Raw genomic sequence first — 18,679 nt, 5'->3', positions numbered from 1 at the left:
CACAGAAGAGGCCAGCCACGAGCATAGAGGGGCCAAACTGGAGCCAGTAATGGAAAAATCAGACTGTGCTGCTTCCTATGGATCCTGTGTATTCTTTCATACATCAAGGGCGCTTTCAATCCTGAGTCACCCATCTGTGAGTGATTTCATGAATCCATAACAACTTTCACTGTAGAATTTTTTGTTTTTCCTTACCAGTGAAATCAGACTAATAGGATTATTTTGAAAAGCATCCCAGGTGATTCAAATATGCATATCTGAGAAACACATACTTCTGTAGCAAAGTTTCGTGAGATATTATGCAAACTTTTTGATTTGGGCAATTCTAGGATATAGTCAGTTTTTGCCTGCTATGAATTTATTGTAGTGCATATTAGGAAAATAAAAAGTAGCACATCTAAACTGTCTCTGTCCAAAGTGATAATATATCATTTTCTACACATAAAAGTGAAATGGTAAGTCAATTAAAAATATATTAAGTAAAAAGACAAGATTCCAAGATACAGCAAAAGAACCATTTTACTTAAACACTAGCAATGTAAAGTATCTCTATATTAGGTACTTAACAGAGGTGATCCTAGTAGCTGGAGTTTAATGGAGATGCTACTAGTCCAACTTTTGCAATCATGTGATGGAACTAGTTTTACAAAACTCATATACTTCCCACAGTATCTTCACATGCATGATTAGCAATTAAAGAAAACATTTCTCATAACTTCCAAACTCAGTGTCAGATTTAATGAAGACAGAGTCATTTACACATTAAGAGTATGTAATGGTCTTTTGCTTTTATGGCAGGGGACAGGAGAGGAGGTATATACCCCTGCATTTAGGTGGAGATACAGAGTGGCAAGGAACACTTACCTCTTCGTGCATTGGCTGGGGGTGCTGAGGTGGGCATCTCTTAGCCGATAAATTCCAAAACAAAGCATATTATATGTTTTTAGAGCTTTGCAGAATAGATCACCATAACAACCACCATCCTGGGAGACAGCAAAAGAACAGAGAGAAACGTCTTTTTTATTTGCCTGGAAGTTAGAAGTCCAAGAGGGAAAAGAGCCTTTTCATAGAAGCTTGTTTTGTTGTCTTTTGAGTTGGAGGGTCTTTGTCAGGTGTCTGTAGTTTAAGAAAGTCAATGTGGTTAACACCTATACTTGATAGGGGTGATTTTAGGAATTAGAGAACAATGAGGTTTTCTGCTGGTGGTGTTCCGGTTTTCAAGAGCTCCCTAAGGAGATTATGCTTTCCCCTCAGTTGAGATGAAGGTGTAAAACTTGCCGGTCTCAGAAGTAGGCTTAGCCGAAGAGAAGAAATCAGCCCTACAGAACAGTGATTATGTTTTGCCCAGCTCAAATGTGGCAACTGTGATCAGACCATGTTATCAAAATGGCCTGAGTGATAATGAAATTCACTGCAAGGAGAAGGGACCCCACCAGGTCCTATGGTGAAAGACTTGCTGATAGGGACTGTGTGAAAAGCACAATTTGCAAACCTCAGAGATGGCAAGGGGGAAGAAGATGTGTTTCTGCAGGAGCTGGGGTCTTCAGGTGGAATAATTGGGATTCACAGTTCTAATCAGTTCATGGCCACCTTCCTGGGGTCTGGGGCCTGACTGAGGAATTGAATGCCAAAGCACTCTCTTGGAAACATAGGTATCAGACAGCCAGGTAGCCCCAGGTGGGCATGATTATAATAGAAGAACTACAGAATGATCTCACTGGAAATAAAGGGAATATATTTATCCTTCCTATCACTGGACTTTCCACGTGGGCATCATCATCTTACCACTCAAGTGGGGCCAAATCTTACCACTGTTTAAAGCCTTGATCCTACTCAAGTGTATCAGTAAGTGCTAAGTAAAGAGCCACAAGTTACAAAAATGTCTTTCATAAAAACCTCGTCTAACACAGGACCCACACCAAAACCAAACTGAAATATGGTGCAAGTAGGTACAAGTGTTCCAGGAAAAAATAGGGACACATCCTTTCCCACTATTTGACTTTCTGGTTGACACTGTTGTTCGTGGAACCGTCTTAGGCAGGCTCCTAAGACTCGTGGCTCCACCACGTCAACACATGTCCCTGGAGTTGTGCAGGGCATAAGGGTCAAGGCTGCCTGTGTCCAGCACCCAGTCTGGTGCAGAGAACCCAAGGGAAGAGGCTGGTCACCTCTGTCATAGGGTAGGCCTGGGGAAGGCAACTTTGTGCAGCCTAAGAAATTACAGGACCTAAGTTTTAAATTAGAGGCGTTGAACGGTCCACCTGAGATGCTGTTTGGCTATAGTTTCTAGATGCACATGAACACCTTGGTGCTTTGAGAACCATCAAAGCTTGGGTCAGTCTCAGACTCAAGCACTCAAACCTTAACATTTCTGGCTGGACATTCCCAGGTGACATTCGTGTAGATTCAAAACTGAGCAGCATTTAGCTATGCCAGAAACCTGTGGAAAGATTTCACAATCTGAGCTAAATGTTGGTGTCACCTGCTGTGCTCCATTTTGGGTAAGAAGGTCCCTGATGAAAATAGCAAGGGACAACAAGATTCATGGGCTCTAAAGCCAGGATGGCTTGGTGCAAATTCCCAAGATGGCCAGTCCTCAGTGTCTCTGGGGCTCAGCTGCCTTAGCATGTGTGGTAATAGAACCTGCATCACAGGGTCGCCATGAGGAGTAAAGCGATTTTTTTGCATAAAGCATGATGCCTGATACCCACTATATCATAAAAATCACCTCTAGTTATCTGTCACAGAAAAGAGAAGCATAGATGCCTAGCTTATCACCATCTCACATCAAGTTCACTGGAATGAATTTTCCCCAACACTGGGCTCAGGCATGCCTTGGGCTGTAAACTCACCCCCAAGTCTGCAAAGGGCCCGTCCAGCAGAGCTAGCTGGGCCACGCGGCAGCGGTCCCTGTTGGCCAGGGTCTGGGGGGTGCTGTAGCCCCCTCGAAGCGCATTCTCCTCAGCAATCAGAGCCTCGAGCTCCGGGGTGGCTCCTCCAGTTACCAAGGTCCGTATCAGGGTGAGGATATTGTCATTAAAGTACGTCTGTGGAGATAGAGGAAGAACATCCTTAAGCAAACACCCTAAAGTAACGACAGCCGACATCCAAATTACAACTTTTCTTGGTATCTCCTGTTTAAAGTTCTGGCCTGTCTCTTCAAATAATTTTATGTGGGAAGTGAAAAGACAGCAGCCTCCAATTATTCCATTCTTTTCTCTCCTGCTTGACTCTGCCATGACTTTAAAAAAACCAATTCAGAGGATTTTATTAAAGGGCTAACATCGGAATAAATGGTGTTTACCATAATTGGTGTTGCTTGGGAAGCAAATAATGCCTCACCTCTGCAAATCTACATGTCTATTGTGGGAATTTGGACACATGTGATGATCTACGGCCCACTCAGGCTAGTCCCCCGACAGGTCTGACTCTGAGGGCCTGTTACCCAGGTTGCCAAATGGCAAAACTTCTTTCTGTGCAGGAATGATATGCCAAGAGAATCATTACCGTCACAAACTCAGCAATTTATCACATGATTTGATGACAGTCTAACCCAGAAGTCGCCATCGATAAATAAGCCAAAAAAATTTATGATGGAGTGAGTGTCCTGGTGAATGTACTTTGGGTATGTTTTGTTTTGTATTTTTAAAAATACCCTCAGTAGTCCAAGGCAAATATTGCTTTTTAAAGAAATTTTCCTCTAAGTGTATATTTGTCTCACATCTGAAAGATAACAGGTCTGTCAGGGAGCAAACAATGGGGGGGGTTTAAAAAATTAATAGGATGCCAAGTAAAAGAGCTTAAAAAGATATTTGTCACTCAGCCTAATTTGAGAAAAATCTCAGCTAAAAGCCTTGCATTCCATTTTCCTGTGTAAGAAGGAATCAAACAGGCTAAGTTAAATCAAATCAAATCATGCCTGTGGCTTTTGAGACTCTCAGTCTTTTGGGAGCAGGTTAGAAAAGACACAAGCATTTTTACTTCAGCTGCTTCTTAGTTTACTTCGCAAAGCATGGTAGGGAACAAACCAGATAAGGAGGAGTTTTTGTCCCTGCTTTGCCATCACTAGTCCCATGTCTTGGGGAAGATTGCCTAATGTTTCTGGGCTTAGATGGTCTCGTCCATAATATAAGCATGGTCATTAAGATCGGGTTTATATGCAAAGAATTCCAAGAGGATTTCTGAGTTAAGATGATGCTGGCTGGTGGGCTGGATTCGCTTCCTTCATTGAAACACTCCCCAAAGTAATAGGAAAGTCTAGTTTCAAAGGAGGTTAGGGGTGTTATTCATAGAGTATCAGCCCTAAGGAAAAATTATACTCAAAATCCAGCTGTGCCCTGGGACAGGAAAGCAGAACAAGTACACAACAAGTAAGAAATGGTTAAGGGATCTGGGGTTGCATTGTGGGATTAATGCTACCTTCTCTTCAAGCTGTGTAGCCTTGCAAAGTTATTGAACATCTTTGTGCCTCAGTCTCATGATCTATAAAATGAAACAACAGAATGGCTCTATGCTTGGTGCACAAGGATAACTGATACTATTTCTGGCCTGATGTCAGAGCAATAGGACCACTGCTAATAAAAGGAAAGTCAATCTTACTTCCAACTTTCCCTTGGCTATTCAGTCTTTTCTATTATGGTTCTGTACGTCTCAGTCTACGTACACTTTTAGGCTCTGTCTAGACTCAGGAACTGTTCAGCAAAGGTCACTGAGGGTTGCATTCTGGGATGAGACCACAGAAGGTGGGTCCTCCAAAGTGGCACTCCAATAGAGGTTGGTTAAGGTTACCTACATAGACATTTTCCAGACTTTACTGGTGTAAACTGTCTTCCCTACAGTGAGATTACCCATCTCTGGAAGGAGGAGATGCTTCTAAGCTTGTGTACCACATTAAGTAATAAAAAATGAATGCAGAGCTTTGACAAAGGCCTTTGTATTACAATTACCATTCTAGATCAAGACTAGTGGGAGTGGGAGGGGGGTTCCAACAGACATAAGGTAGATGGCAAAATGCTCAGGACTTTGTTTATTGAACAGTTCACCTCTTTGTACTCTCAGAGAGAAGGCGGGAGAGAGAAAGTGAATGAGAACAAGAATATTTCCCAAAATGAACCATTGTGTTTAATATATAAAAGAAAAACATCTTTTTGACTGGCTAAATAGCTATTGGGAGAAGTAAAAATTTAGGGAGAACTTACTTTGAAGTCAAAATAAAATTTTTAAAAACAGAGAATGTATAAAAGAAGTAGAAGATAAAATGATAAGAACGCTGACTTCATACATCTTATGCAATTCTTTTCTAATGTAAAATATTAAAATTAAATGGATGTAAGGCATAGTTAAATTAATTCATTATCCTTTCATGATAAATGCACTCAACAAACCAGGAATAGAACTTTCCTATCTCATAAAGAACATGCATGAAAAATTCACAGTTAATACATTGTATTTAGGGGTGAAAGAATGGATGTTTTTCCTTTAAAGTCCAGAATAAGACAAAGATTTTGGGAGGGAAGGGAGAGGAAGGAAAAGTAAAAAAGACTAAGATGTGATATGTGCATTACCAAGACTCCACCGTGAATGCATCCATTATGTGTTGCAAACACACACGAATAAAATAAGTTGTTTAAGACAAAGAAACTACTCTTATGATTTGTATTCAACGTTGTGTTGGAGGCTTTAGCCAGTGCTAGAAAGAAATAAAAGGCATTCATACTGGAAAAGAAGAAATAAAATTGTTTCTATGCATAGATGACATGATATTGAGTACAGAAAATCCTAAGGAATCCTCTAAAAATATTATGGGTAAAACAGAGTTCATCTAGATTGCAGAATATAAAACCAATATACAAAAAACACATTCACAATAAATAATATGAGAATAGAATTAAGAAGACAATTCAATAACAACAGAATAAAATAATTAGAATAACTTTATCCAATAAAGTGAAATACCTGTGTACTAAAATCTGTGAAATATTACTGATAAAAGTTAAGATCTAAATAAACAGAAAGGCATCCCATGGTCATGGATTGGAAGGCTTAATATTATTAAAGTGGGAATAATCACTATAAAATGTATAGAATCGAGGTAATTATTACCAAAGTCCCAGAGATCAATTTTTTAAGAAATAGAAATTTGGGGGCAGGGGATTTAGCTCAGTGGTGCAACCACCTGCCTCACAAGTACAAGGTCCTGAGTTCAATCCCCAGTACCCCCCAAAAACTTAATAGAAATTTTAATTCTGAAATACTATGGAATTGCAAGAGGTATAAAGCAGCTAATGCAATCCTATAAGAAACAAAACAACACAAAAAAGTTGGAAGAACCCAGGTGCAATGATGCATACCTGAAACCCCATCACTTTGGGAGACTGAGGCAGAAGGATCACAAGTTTGAGTTCTGCCTGGGCAACTTAGAGAGATCTTGTCTCAAAAATAAAAAATAAAAAAGGACTGGGAAATAGCTCAGTGTGGAAGTCTGGGTTCATGCCTTGGTATTGGAAAAAATGTTGGAGGATTCACAGTTTGTGATTTCAAAACATATTACAAAAGTTACAGCAATCAAGACAGTGGGGTACTGGCATGAGGACAAACATAAGAAAAGCAAAATAGAATTGAAAGTCCAGAAATATACTCATACAGCTATGGAAAAAATGATTCTCAGTGAGAATACCAAAACACTACAATGCAAAAAGAACACAGTCTCTTCATCAAATAGGATTGTAGCAACTGAGTATTCACACACAGAAAAATAAAGTTCAACCTATATCTCCAACCACAAACAAAACATAACTCAAAATAATTGAAAGACCTAAATATAGCATTTAACCCTACAAAATTCTTAGGCAAGAAATACGAGCAAATCTTTATGAGCATTTACAATGGTTTCTTAGATAAGACACCAAAGCATATGGTTCCAAGACATATAAGCTGAACTTCATAAAAATTTCAAATATATGTGCCTTGAAAGACAGTATGTGTGAACTGAGAAGACCACCTCCAAAATGAGAGCAATTTATTGCCATTCATATTCTTATAAAGGTCTAATATTCAGTATTAAAACTCTTCTTATGACTCAACAACAAAAAGACAACCTGATTTTAGAAATGGGGAAAGGCTTGAACAAATTTTTCTTCAAAGCCAATATATATAAATGGACAACAGACATGAAAAATCATCAGGGAAATGCAAATCAAAACCCAAATAAGATGGCATTTTATACTAACTAGTTTAGCAGTAAAAAGAATAGAACATAATCGGAACAACTGATGAGAGTGTGGAGAAATTGGAATCCTCTTGTATTGCTGGTAGGGACAGAAAACAATGCAACCAACTGGCAAATAGTCTATCAGTTTCTCATGTATTTACACTCTAAGTTATATAACCCAGCAATTACACTATATATGCTAAGGAGAAATGAAGACGTATGCACATGAAAACTTGCACAGAGAGGTTTATAGCAGCATTATTCAGGACAGCCAAAAGGTGGAAACAGAATGCCAGCTCATGGATGCACTGATGTGTTGTATCCATGCAATGGATGCTATTTGGCTACAAAAAGAAATTAAACACTAATACCTGCTACGACACAGATAAAACTTGGACATTTCTAAAAAGGCAAATCTACAGAGATTAGTAGTGCAATGGTTGTTTAGGGCTGAGGGAGTAGAGGTAAGGAAGGAGAGGATAGGTTCCTTTTTGAAATGATGAAAATGGTGTAAAATTTACTATGGAGATAAATGTTATAAAACTGCATGTATTCTAAAGCCCACTGATTGTAGACACTGGGTGAACTGCATGGTCTATTAATATCTCAACAAGGATGTTTTTAAGAAGAAATGGCTGACAGGAACGTCAGTCTATACTGGCCACATTTTTAATAGTGAAGTAGCAGGAAATTATAGAAATGCAAGACATGCATACATACATGTACAGAGATACATTCACATACAATCAGTGATATGGAAGTAAAATTAAATAGTTCTAAACAGTCTAGAGAAAAGTATAGTGATTTTCCTTTTATTAAAAGGAATCTGACAGTAAAGAATGACAACAGAGGTCACACTGATAAATGTTAAGTGGTCACAAGTTAAAGTTGTAGAGAAACTTCTGGAAGAAGCAACCAACAAAAATAACCTGCCCTGAGTTAGGAAGGGAACCTAGGAAGTAGATCAAAGAGGACATCAAGCAAATGTAGCTCCAACTAGGCTGTAACAAATGAATATGCGGATTTAAAATACTAAATGAAGAAGAAAAGTAACACTGTTACAAAAAAAAAAAGTATAAAATCAGGCTAGCCTGAGGCTTCTCTAGAAAACATAGGAGAAATGTTACCTGAGTTTGAAAGGATGCTTTTATCTGAAAATTCCACATATAGCTAAACTGACAATCTCTTGTGAAGGCAACAGAAACATTTTCAATCTTGGAGTATTTAAAAATTTATTGACCTTATTTAAAAATAGGTACAAAACTGTTTTATTTCAAGATGATTTTAAGTTTTTAATTTTTAAAAAGCTAATGTTGTTTAAAAATACCAATGAAAGATATTAGAAATATGGAATTTTAAGACCATTGTACACATTTTTAGAAAACCTGGACACAAATGTCAAAATCAATCCTTAAAAGAAAAATATATGACTTGAAAATTACCTATTAGTATGGTATTATTTAAATAATTTTTCAAATTCAGAACAATAGATAGGAAGTAGGAGAATGGAAATAAAAACATAGAAATTGTCAAATCATACATAGCAGAATCGAGGGCTGATAGATTTTTTTTCTGGATAACAATACTTTAAAAATATAGTTTTGAATATATTCATAGAAGGATGGTAATAATTAACTATTAAAAACAATGCACAGTTTACTCATAAATAGTAAAAGTAAGCATGCAAAATATAATCCATATGCCAAAAGGTAGATAATAAATGAAATGGTTATTATAGGAGCATGTACAAAGCATAATCATTGCCTTCAGTCCCTGGTCCCTGGGACGGTGAGGCAGAAGTGTTACAAGTCCAAGTCGAGCCTGGGCAACTTAGCAACCCCTTGTCTCAAAATTAAATTAAATTAAAAAGTGTTGGGGATGTAGCACAGTGGTAAAGCACATCCCAGGTACTACAAAGGGTATGTGTCGGAAGGGAAGCATAATCATAACGATAGGGAACATTTTTATAAATAGCAAAAACCTATAAAGTGTTACAATGTAAAATGGCTTCCGCTGTCTCTAGCAGCAGTTTGTTTCGCTCAGAACTAATCGGCACCGAAGGCACTAATTGCCGACTGAGGCATTGGGTCTGACCCTGAGACAACAGGGCACAGTAAGACCTTGAGCTCGGAAGAGACTGGAGCCCCATGATCGTAAGAGTGTCTGGATGAAAGGACCCATTGCTAACATTGGCTCCCCTGACCCTGAACACCCGCTTCCTATGGGCTAGCATAGATAACTAGGTGAATCTTAAAGGTAAACTCCCCAACTGCAAAGAACTGTTACATCTGGGTTGAAAAGATGAACTGTTCTGTGACTGTGATTTGAACTGTGAGAATAAAATGTAACCACCCAAATGAAGTCAAGGCTGTGAAACCCTATAAAAGGAGGAGTTGTAACCCAGTGTGTCATCAATCCAGGCACAGCTTAGGTGCGATCGAACCTTATTGATGAGTAAATTTGTTATTTTACTTCCATTCTGCTACCTCTCTGTGTGTCACTTACTGAGTCCTTCTGTAACAATAACACAATATATAACAATAATATTATATATAACATTACTGTATATCTAATGTAACTAAACATAAATGAGCTAAGTAATTCTACAAAATGGCAAAAGCTCTTAGATACTAAGAACCCAAATCAAATCAAACTTTGATATCTATACAAGAGACAAAGGAAATAGTAAAATATTATTTCGAGAAACATTGGAAATACTATATTGAGTTAACTTGATATCGAGCTGTAAGCTCACACTTACAGTAAAACCATAACTTTATAATTGAAATGTACTAGAATCAAAAGTAAATATCCAACACTTCAAAGATTATTTTTTCAAAAAAATACCCTAAGTAACTAGTATGTAAAATGGAAATCAAACTTAGGATAGAGACTAACAGTTAAAGAATATTTGAAAATGGTATATAAAAATGATATGGGTTGAGGCTGAAACTGGAAAGATATATTGAGAGCCTTAAATGCTGTTAATATTAAACTGAAGCTCATCCAGGGCTATTGAGTGGCTTAGCAAGACCTTCTCTCAAAATAAAAAGGTCTGGGAAGGTAGTAAAAGCTTGGGTTCAATCCTCAGTAATGCCAAAAACAAACAAACAAACAAAACAAAACAAAAATTAAATAAAAGGACTTATAGTAAATAGAGCTAAATATCAAAAATGTTTTCATTGTTTTTTTTCTAAGAAATGTAGGGTGAAATATTAAAATGTCAATAAAATAGCTGGAGGATATTTAGAAAATCGATAAATTCAAGAAATATTTTCTTGAAAAACTAAAATAAAACCAATGACAATTATAACTGCAAAACACATAAAGTCAGGAGAAGAATACAGTGTCAGATATGTAAGAGAATTAATACTACTATTTTAGAAGCTCTCTTGAATGTCACAGTCATTGAACATTGGAATAAAAAGAATAGCTTTTATTTTAAAGCAAAACCAAAGTAATAATAATTTATAAAAAGAATATTATTAGAAAAAAATTATGATTCCATGTCCTTTGACATATAAACTGAACATTACAGTGTCATTTTTTTCTAATAAAAACTTTAAATTTGACATATACCTAATTATAGATGCAAGGAGGGCTTTAAAATCAAGACACAATTATATTAAATTTCCTTTAGGACATTTTCTTCCCAGGTATAATAATAAATGTGTGTATGTGTGTGTGTACACACAAGTGTGTGCGTGCATGTGTTGTTGGGGACAGAACCCAGCACATTCACTCTGAGCTACATCCCCAGCCCTTCTAATTTTAAGACAGGGTCTCACCAAGTTGCCAATGAGGATCCTGAACTTGTAGTCCTCCTGCCTAACCCTCCCAAGAGCTAGGATTACAGGCAGATGCTACCATAAACTTTGAAGATTTTTTTAACTAAACACTGTACATAATATTAAAAATTAGAATATCAACCAGAAAATAGTTACAAGAACCATATATTAGTAGTAGTTAGAAGTTCTTAGAACGGGAATTGACAAATGCAGCCCTTGGGCCAAATCAGGTCCCGCGGCTTGTTTTATTTTTGAATAAAGTTTTATTGGGACCTATATGTGCCCGCATTTGTTTACTTACTGTCTTTGGCTGCTTTGTTGCTATAACAGCAAACGTGAATACTTGAGAATGAGACTATATGGCTGTCAGAGCCAAAAAATCTGCCATCTGGCCGTTTTGAGAAATGGTTAACTGATCCATGCCTTATTATAATAAGGAAAGCATGACACACTATGGGGAAAAGATGTTTGTTCAACATTTGATTTGAAGAGAACTGGTTATCTGGAAAAGCTTTCTTTCAACAGCCTGGTAATGATTAAATAAATGATTCATTCCCATGTCCTACAATGCATAGACATGGTTTCAGAGTGTAATGGCATAGTAACAATATGGCACGGTAATATTAAAATGTTTAAAAAGTAGGATAAAAAACCACTTTTGATTCAAATATGCATACCTGAGGTGATGGATAGATCCATAGTTATATAAAATAATTATAAGTATACTCAAATACCTCACTTAGTAGCTAACTCTTGATGACAGAATTTTGATGGATTTCCCCCTTTCAATTTTTTTATTTATATATTTTCTACTGTAAAAATATATTTACATGTATTTTTTAAAAGGAAAATGGTACTATAAAATAGTTATACACAAAAATGTAGCCTCAAACTACCTCATGAAAATACACCTAAACATTTAATCTCAATATACAGTACTTGATAGTTCTGTTCTGTAGCAAGCACTCTTTAAGGACAAAAACTATAAAAGAATTCCCAAAAGAAGATATGCATTTGCACAATTAGAAACAAATTAAAGATGTGCATGCTTAAAAACTCATAAACACAATTAAAAGGCCTCCTAGGGAAAATGACAATCAGCACCCACCAGAGTGTATGAGATAGCATTTATACACTATAGATCTCTGTGTGCACAGCTACAACTGCATCTGACAGATAACCAGACACAGTGAATCAGGAACTTCAAAACGGACTTGTTAAAAACCAAGTAAGATTACCTCAAAGTTGTTACCTGTACACTAATGTTTAGCACAAGGTGATATAATTTGGGTATAGAAGATCCCTCAAAGATCCATGTGGATAAGATTTGGTCCCCAGTTTGGAACTATGAGGAGGTTGTGGGAAATCTAAGATATAGGGCTTAGTGGAGATCTTTAGATCACAGAAGGCAGAAGACTTGCCCTTAGAGGAGATAGTAGATCCTTCTCTCTCTCTCTCTGGCCACGAGATAAGTAGTTTTGCTCCTCTGCTCACTATCACAATGGCTGTCTCACCCAAATGAAACCTCCAAAACTATAAACCTGAATTGTCTCTTTATAAGTTGATTATTTCAAGTGTTGTAGTGACAGAAGACTAAGACATAGGCTTAATTATTATAACAGCTTTTAAAAAGAAAAGGCTCAACAGTAGAGTAGATTCCATTCTCATTAAGTCCTACAGAGGTTTGGCAAATCATGGTTCCTACAAACATGACATGATGAAATGCTCTGGACAAAATGTTAGATGAAAAAGAAAGAAGGAACCAAGATACAAAGCTGATATCCATATTCCACATCCGTAGTTCATATTTATCTATCCATCCGGAAGGAAATACACCAAAATATCAACCATGGTTATCTTGGTGCTGAGGCTATGGGTGACTTACATTTTCTTCATGCATGGTTGTGCTTCCAAATTTTCCACAAAGAGCAGGAATAACTTTGCTAATGAAAGCATAATGTCAATGAACTCTAAGTTCCCTGTTGAGTAAGTATAAAAGGTCAACCTTCAAAGTACTGTTTTGCCGACCCTTTAGTATTGACCTTAACACACTTCTCTTTCTGTGTTGAAAGGAGTTGTTCTGAAACAACATAATCTTTTTAATTGATCAGCATTGACATTTATTGAGCATCTGCTAATCCCTGGACCTCAGTTTAGCTGTACAATTGTGTGTAATTCAAAGGGTGCTTCACTTTTTAAATTGGCCATCAACAGGTACAGTTTGAGAGTCAGTCTTGGTGTTTTATAGGTGCCTGAACAACTCTGGGACTGATCAAAACTCTGAGCTCAATTCTTTACCTTCTGAGCTGGGGCTATAACTGGATTCTCCTGGATTTTGCCATGCAGGCATCAAAGAGCAGGGCTCTGGTCAGCCAAGTGTATAATTACAGACGACGATGATGATGCACTTCTCTCTGCAAAACACTTCCTTTTTAATGTGTGCTTTGTTTTCGTGATGCTGGGGATTGAACTCAAGGACTTGTGCATGTCAGGCCAAGTGCTCTACCACTCAGCCCCTCTTGGGATGCCTCAATTTTCAGATGCAGAGTTCTTTGAGTATTACGCATGGGCATGTATCATGGTCTTTTTGTGACCTGAATAATTTGATGAAAGGACAATACCTCCCCCTGAAAATGGTGTCAAGTGGGTCACATATTGGTGGGCTTCAAATTCCTTACATGATTAAGGCAGGGGCCACTTTATAGAGCAGTCAGTGGCCTGGGAATAAGCACCACTCCTGGGCTTTCTGCGTAGGAAGTGGCTACTTCTGCATCAAGGGCCCAATCAAGTGTTGAGAATTCAAGTGCCAATTATGGGGCAGTATTCCTATAAAGACAACTCTCCCTACAAGTCACCTAACTCAGAAAGCACATGTCTTTTCTGGGTTCACTGAAATGCTACAGTTGAAGTAATATGACATTCAAAAGGAGGGAATGTGGAGGTGTGATCCTTTGTCTCCTGAACTTTTTATGACTCCAGACTTTGTCATGCCTCCTCCCAGACCATGTCCATGATACCTCGCTAGAAACCTCTGAGAGACAGATCCTCTGGCGCTGGCAGGATTAGTCTCCAGTGACCCTTCTTAGTGGCTATTCCTCTGTCATATGGGTACTGGGGAGCATAATCAAGCCAAGTTAGAGTCCCATTCAGTGCCTGCAACCAAGGCACCCATGTCATCCAAGGAATACAGACAGAATCCTTCCCACAGCCAGATTCCACACCTGGCCAGGAAAGTCTTTTCTTCTGAGCAAGACAACAGGGAACCCTAGTTATGAGTACGGACTTTAGATCCAGCAGATGTGGTTTTGAATCCCTCCCTTGCTATTCAACGACTATGACAGTGGAAAAGTTACCTGACTTTTCTATGCCTCAGATTCCTTATCCATCTAACAAGGATGAAAAAACACCACGCACCACAGAACAGCAGCAACTGTTAAATGAGAGAATCAGTGTAATAATACATGGCAGCTTATAAAAAGAACAGTCAACTGGCAACATAACCAGTTTAGGAAATGCCTCTTTCTGTGTCCTTGTGCTCTCATCTTTACCAGAGACAGCTCAAACATAGGTGTGGCCTCCTGGGCCTCTACTGTGGGTTAACTCTCAGGCCCTACACAGAGACACAGGAAACCAGGCAAGGCTGGGACAAGGACCAAGGGCTTGCGACAGGAAAACCTGAGCCGGCAGCGCCACCTAGCCCACTCTGTGCCTCCCCTCTGCACGTGCACCACCACAGCTCTGGAGCATCTTCCTCTTTTTATTTTTTTAAAGTATAATTACCGGAGCTTATGTTTCACAGTTAATGCTGTCAAGCCTTTTAAACTAATTGGTCTTTTATAGAAAATTTAACTGAAAATTAACACATCTTTTAATAACATTGCCTTAACTTTAATGGCACTCTGCCTTTCGTTTATAATTGCTCTAAAATTGTCATTTTCCATGTCATAGCTGCCATTTTTTATATTTGCTAGTTTTCATGGTGTGGATTTTTATTTTTAGCATTTTTCTTTTGTGACGGATGAGAACTATTTCCTTTTTTTTTTTTTTTTTTTTTTTGGTCCTAGGCCCGCCTGGCCTGATGTGACGAAGGGGTATGTTCTTATGTTCCCCAGAATATTCCACATTCACTACCAGCCCACTGCCTTGGCACAGCCTGGGCACTCTAAAATCCTTGTGAGCAGGAGAAAACGGAGGTTCCTGAGTGTAGTGTAAGGAGCTGGGCCATGGAACTTTGCTTATGTCTCTGAAATCCCAGGACTGGGTCTGCTTGGGCTAACAAAGAATTTGACCTTCACACAGCCACCCGGGCCTTGCACCTAGGGAACGTTCAGCTTAGACAGTAAACCCTGTGGACCCAGTGCATGGATGGCCACATTCTCCAGTCTTCTCAACATATATTCATTCACTTCTGGCAAGGCCAGACCAGATCTCTGATATTGGAGATGAGGACACAGATACATTTTTCCTGGATATTCCCACTTCATCTATTCATTTAGTCCCTAAATCTTATCACTCTAAGATGTGCGTATGTGTGAGAAAGGAAGGGTGTGAGTGCATGAACACACAAGTATGAGCATACATGTATATAATAAATCTATACAGTTACACATATCCGCTCAGTGAGAGCTCCTTCCTATACTTTGTCCTTTCCTATTACCCTAAAGCTATAAAGGGTTGCTACTACCTTCCTTATATGACAGTTGGACCCAACTGAGCCCCCAACTGTGGAAAAGACACGCGAAGGCTGCTGGTCAACCAGGCCTAATTTGTGGTCTGATGAAAAATAGTTCAAGCTAGTTATGTACTTCAATCCTTTTCCTTATGTGACATTATTTATTTATTCCCCTCCATTATTGCTATCTCTAACTTAGTTCACTAGAAGAAACGTTTAATTGAACAAAAAAAAAAAGGAAAAGTTTAATCAACAGGAAAGCAGGATCTTTCTTCTTAGCATGGGGAGCAATGCCTGGCATTCACCAAGTGCCCAGTAAGTGGATAAATTAAGAACAATCACAGTCATAAATACAGGGAGAGCTTGTTGTGTGATAAGTAGTGCACTAGTCACTTTACAGCCTTAACCATTGCCTCATCTTGCAACCCCATAGGATAAGTACCCATTATCACCCCCATTTTAAAGATGGGAAAACAGGCACAGAGAGGTTCAGGTTACACAGCCAGGAAAAGGTGGTGCTGGGATCTGCATCCAAGCAGGCTGGCTATGTCTCACTTTCTCTTTCCAGTGTATTCTGGTAGGACATAAGTTGGGACTGCAGTTGGGAGGAAGTAGTGGCTGGGTGGAAAACAAATCTGAATACTCATATGCTAATTTTAGTGCTAAAAACAGACAGGCTTCCAATCATCATGGAGGGGGCAAGAGAGCAGCAAGCTGGGAACATTCTGAAAAATGCATTTCTAAGTTGTGATCTTCTTCTTGGAGGCACGTACTTATAAGCATAATTACTCCCTCCCTCTCATCCTGGATTTCTGCCACTGATTTGTAGCTTGAAGCCACAAGGCCATGTCTGTAACATCTCTGTCTGTTCCAGGAATGCCTCTGATGAATCCAAACATTATTCTTTTAACAAATGAAGCAGTAAGCAGCAGGAGTTGAGTTATGAAGGACAATATTCAGAGAATGTTTAGACACATGATTAAATGGCAATTTGGAGAGGAGTGCTAGAAAAAGGAGATCATCGACATCTAAAGAGATTTGCACATGGATGTGTGAAGGTACTGGTGAGCAGATGCCTGCCACAGAAGTGTACCTCTGGCTCCTGCTGTGTGGAGGAGCCTCATTTTCTCAATTTATATTCCTGCCAGCCTTTTTAGTTCCTTTAGTTACTGCCTGGATAATTGATCTTTTTCATAAATCAGAGTTGAGGTGGAATTTAAAGAAATCAAGGTAGTACTCTATCACAAAGGTCTAGATCCCGTTGGGTCTGGTGAAATGGTCTTAACTCAAAACCTCATTGTGGAACTTGTGCATCCCAGACAGATTAAAAACAAGCTCTGGAATAGTTTGATTTGAAAAGTCTCTATCCATGGGCCAGTTTTGCTTTAAAACTGCTACCATGTTTGTTCACATTATGGCCAACAGATTAGATCGTATACGAGCTAAAGGGCTCCATACACCTCTGGGCACTCAATAAAAGCTGTTGCTGCTGATAAATACAATGATGGGTACTGGATTCCTGGCACAGTTTGTTTCCCCAAGCTAGAATGCAAAAGAAATGCTGCTTTCAGAACATGAGGCACCCTCTCCCAAACATTTAAATTTGCATTTCAAAGGAAATTTAAACTGACTTTTGAAAATTACTATTACTTCCAGCCAATACACTTTGATTTCTTATCTGAGTTTCCAAAAACTAACTCCTTAGTGGTCTCTAGGCAGACAAATGTGCAACCCAACCCCTGCTGTACCTCTACCTTCACACCACAGTCCTGTGTGCTATGAAGAGGTTCTCTGTTGCTTCCTTCAAAGTGGGGCTCACTTCATGGGTATTCAACCTAGATAGGTACGCAGGGTCCATGCTCTGAAGCAACCTTCACTTGCTTTAATGCTTTGTTGTTACCCTTCTGGAATGCTTCATCATTTATAAATAAAATAGTCTTGCTATTATAAAGCTGGTCCTTCTTAGAATATATTGTATGTTTGATATGTATAAACATAAACAATTTCATAAATTTGTATTTTAAAAAACAGGGCATTTTGTAATTCTGAAAAAAAAGTCATCTACTGTAAACAGCTTAATCATCTCTTAGCAAGACACAGTCTTCTGCAATCTGAAAAAATGAATTACAAAAATCTGTTTGAAGCTGGATTTGGAGACCACAAGGCCTATTGCAGAGAAACTGGCACTCACTAAACACATTCTGTATCTTCTGTTACCCCTTCTGGCCTGTTCAAGGATTTGGCCCAAATGAGCCTGACATCACGGGCAGGTAGAAAAGTTACCCAGTGAGTCCCAGCCCTATCAGGCCAGGACATGCATCCCAGCACACTAGGAGAGCCCTCTCTAGGGAACCTTTTTTCCCTAGTTGGCTTAGAAAGCCCTGGCATGGTGTGAAGCCCAGTATACTTTGATTCAGATGAATGTTATTTCATAATTATTTTTAAATCCATAATTCTGATTTTTAACTAAGATATGTTTGCAATTGGATCATGTTCAGGAATACAGAATAGCCTAAATTAGTTGTTAAAAGCTCTGTTTTTTCTTTCCACAAATAGAAGTCCTTCAGGGATTAGTTTTAATGAATAGATGAGAATAATGCATAATTAGCATATCAGTTGTTTAACATATTCAGGAGAACAACCTTCTTAAGCAGTTTCAGAAAAGTATGTGTATAAAACCTCTCTGAGTTATGTTTATTGTTTTAATGTGTTCAATAAAACTCTTTTACATGAATTCTCCAAAGGTCAGTTTTTATCCAGCCTATTTGTGCACTTTCACAAATTGTGAATTGGAGAACTCCAAAATAAAGAGGATTTTCTATATAGTAAATAAAGACACTCAATAGGAACACTTCACAACATACAGGCTATGACCCATTCAAAATGTCTGCTTTTCCCTTCTGCGGTGAAAGATGGTTCCATTAAGCAAAGATCTATTTTTTTAATTGTTATTTGGCATTTGGTTGAAATAGTGAGAAAACAAAAGCTGTGATCATTTGACATGTATGA

General features: G+C 38.3%; 1 protein-coding gene across 37 annotated transcripts in view; it reads right to left on the bottom strand.

Annotated features, from left to right (window-relative positions):
- Kcnma1 (potassium calcium-activated channel subfamily M alpha 1) overlaps positions 1-18,679 on the bottom strand; it is a 709,412-nt gene that overhangs the window by 12,295 nt on the left and 678,438 nt on the right. For all 37 annotated transcript variants that reach the window (XM_033766495.1, XM_010607512.2, XM_033766488.1 and 34 more), the window contains 2 exons: positions 2,853-3,047; positions 865-983 (listed from right to left, as the gene is read on the bottom strand). In XM_033766495.1, coding sequence (XP_033622386.1) covers positions 865-983; positions 2,853-3,047 — 314 coding nt within the window. The remainder of the gene's footprint in view (positions 1-864; positions 984-2,852; positions 3,048-18,679) is intronic.

The sequence above is a fragment of the Fukomys damarensis genome, unplaced genomic scaffold (assembly GCF_012274545.1).
Source record: "Fukomys damarensis isolate Sample0158 unplaced genomic scaffold, DMR_v1.0_HiC HiC_scaffold_20, whole genome shotgun sequence".
Lineage (NCBI taxonomy): Eukaryota > Metazoa > Chordata > Mammalia > Rodentia > Bathyergidae > Fukomys > Fukomys damarensis.
The sequence above is the reverse complement of the archived record's forward strand: the minus strand, read 5'-3'. Positions and strand labels throughout refer to the sequence as shown.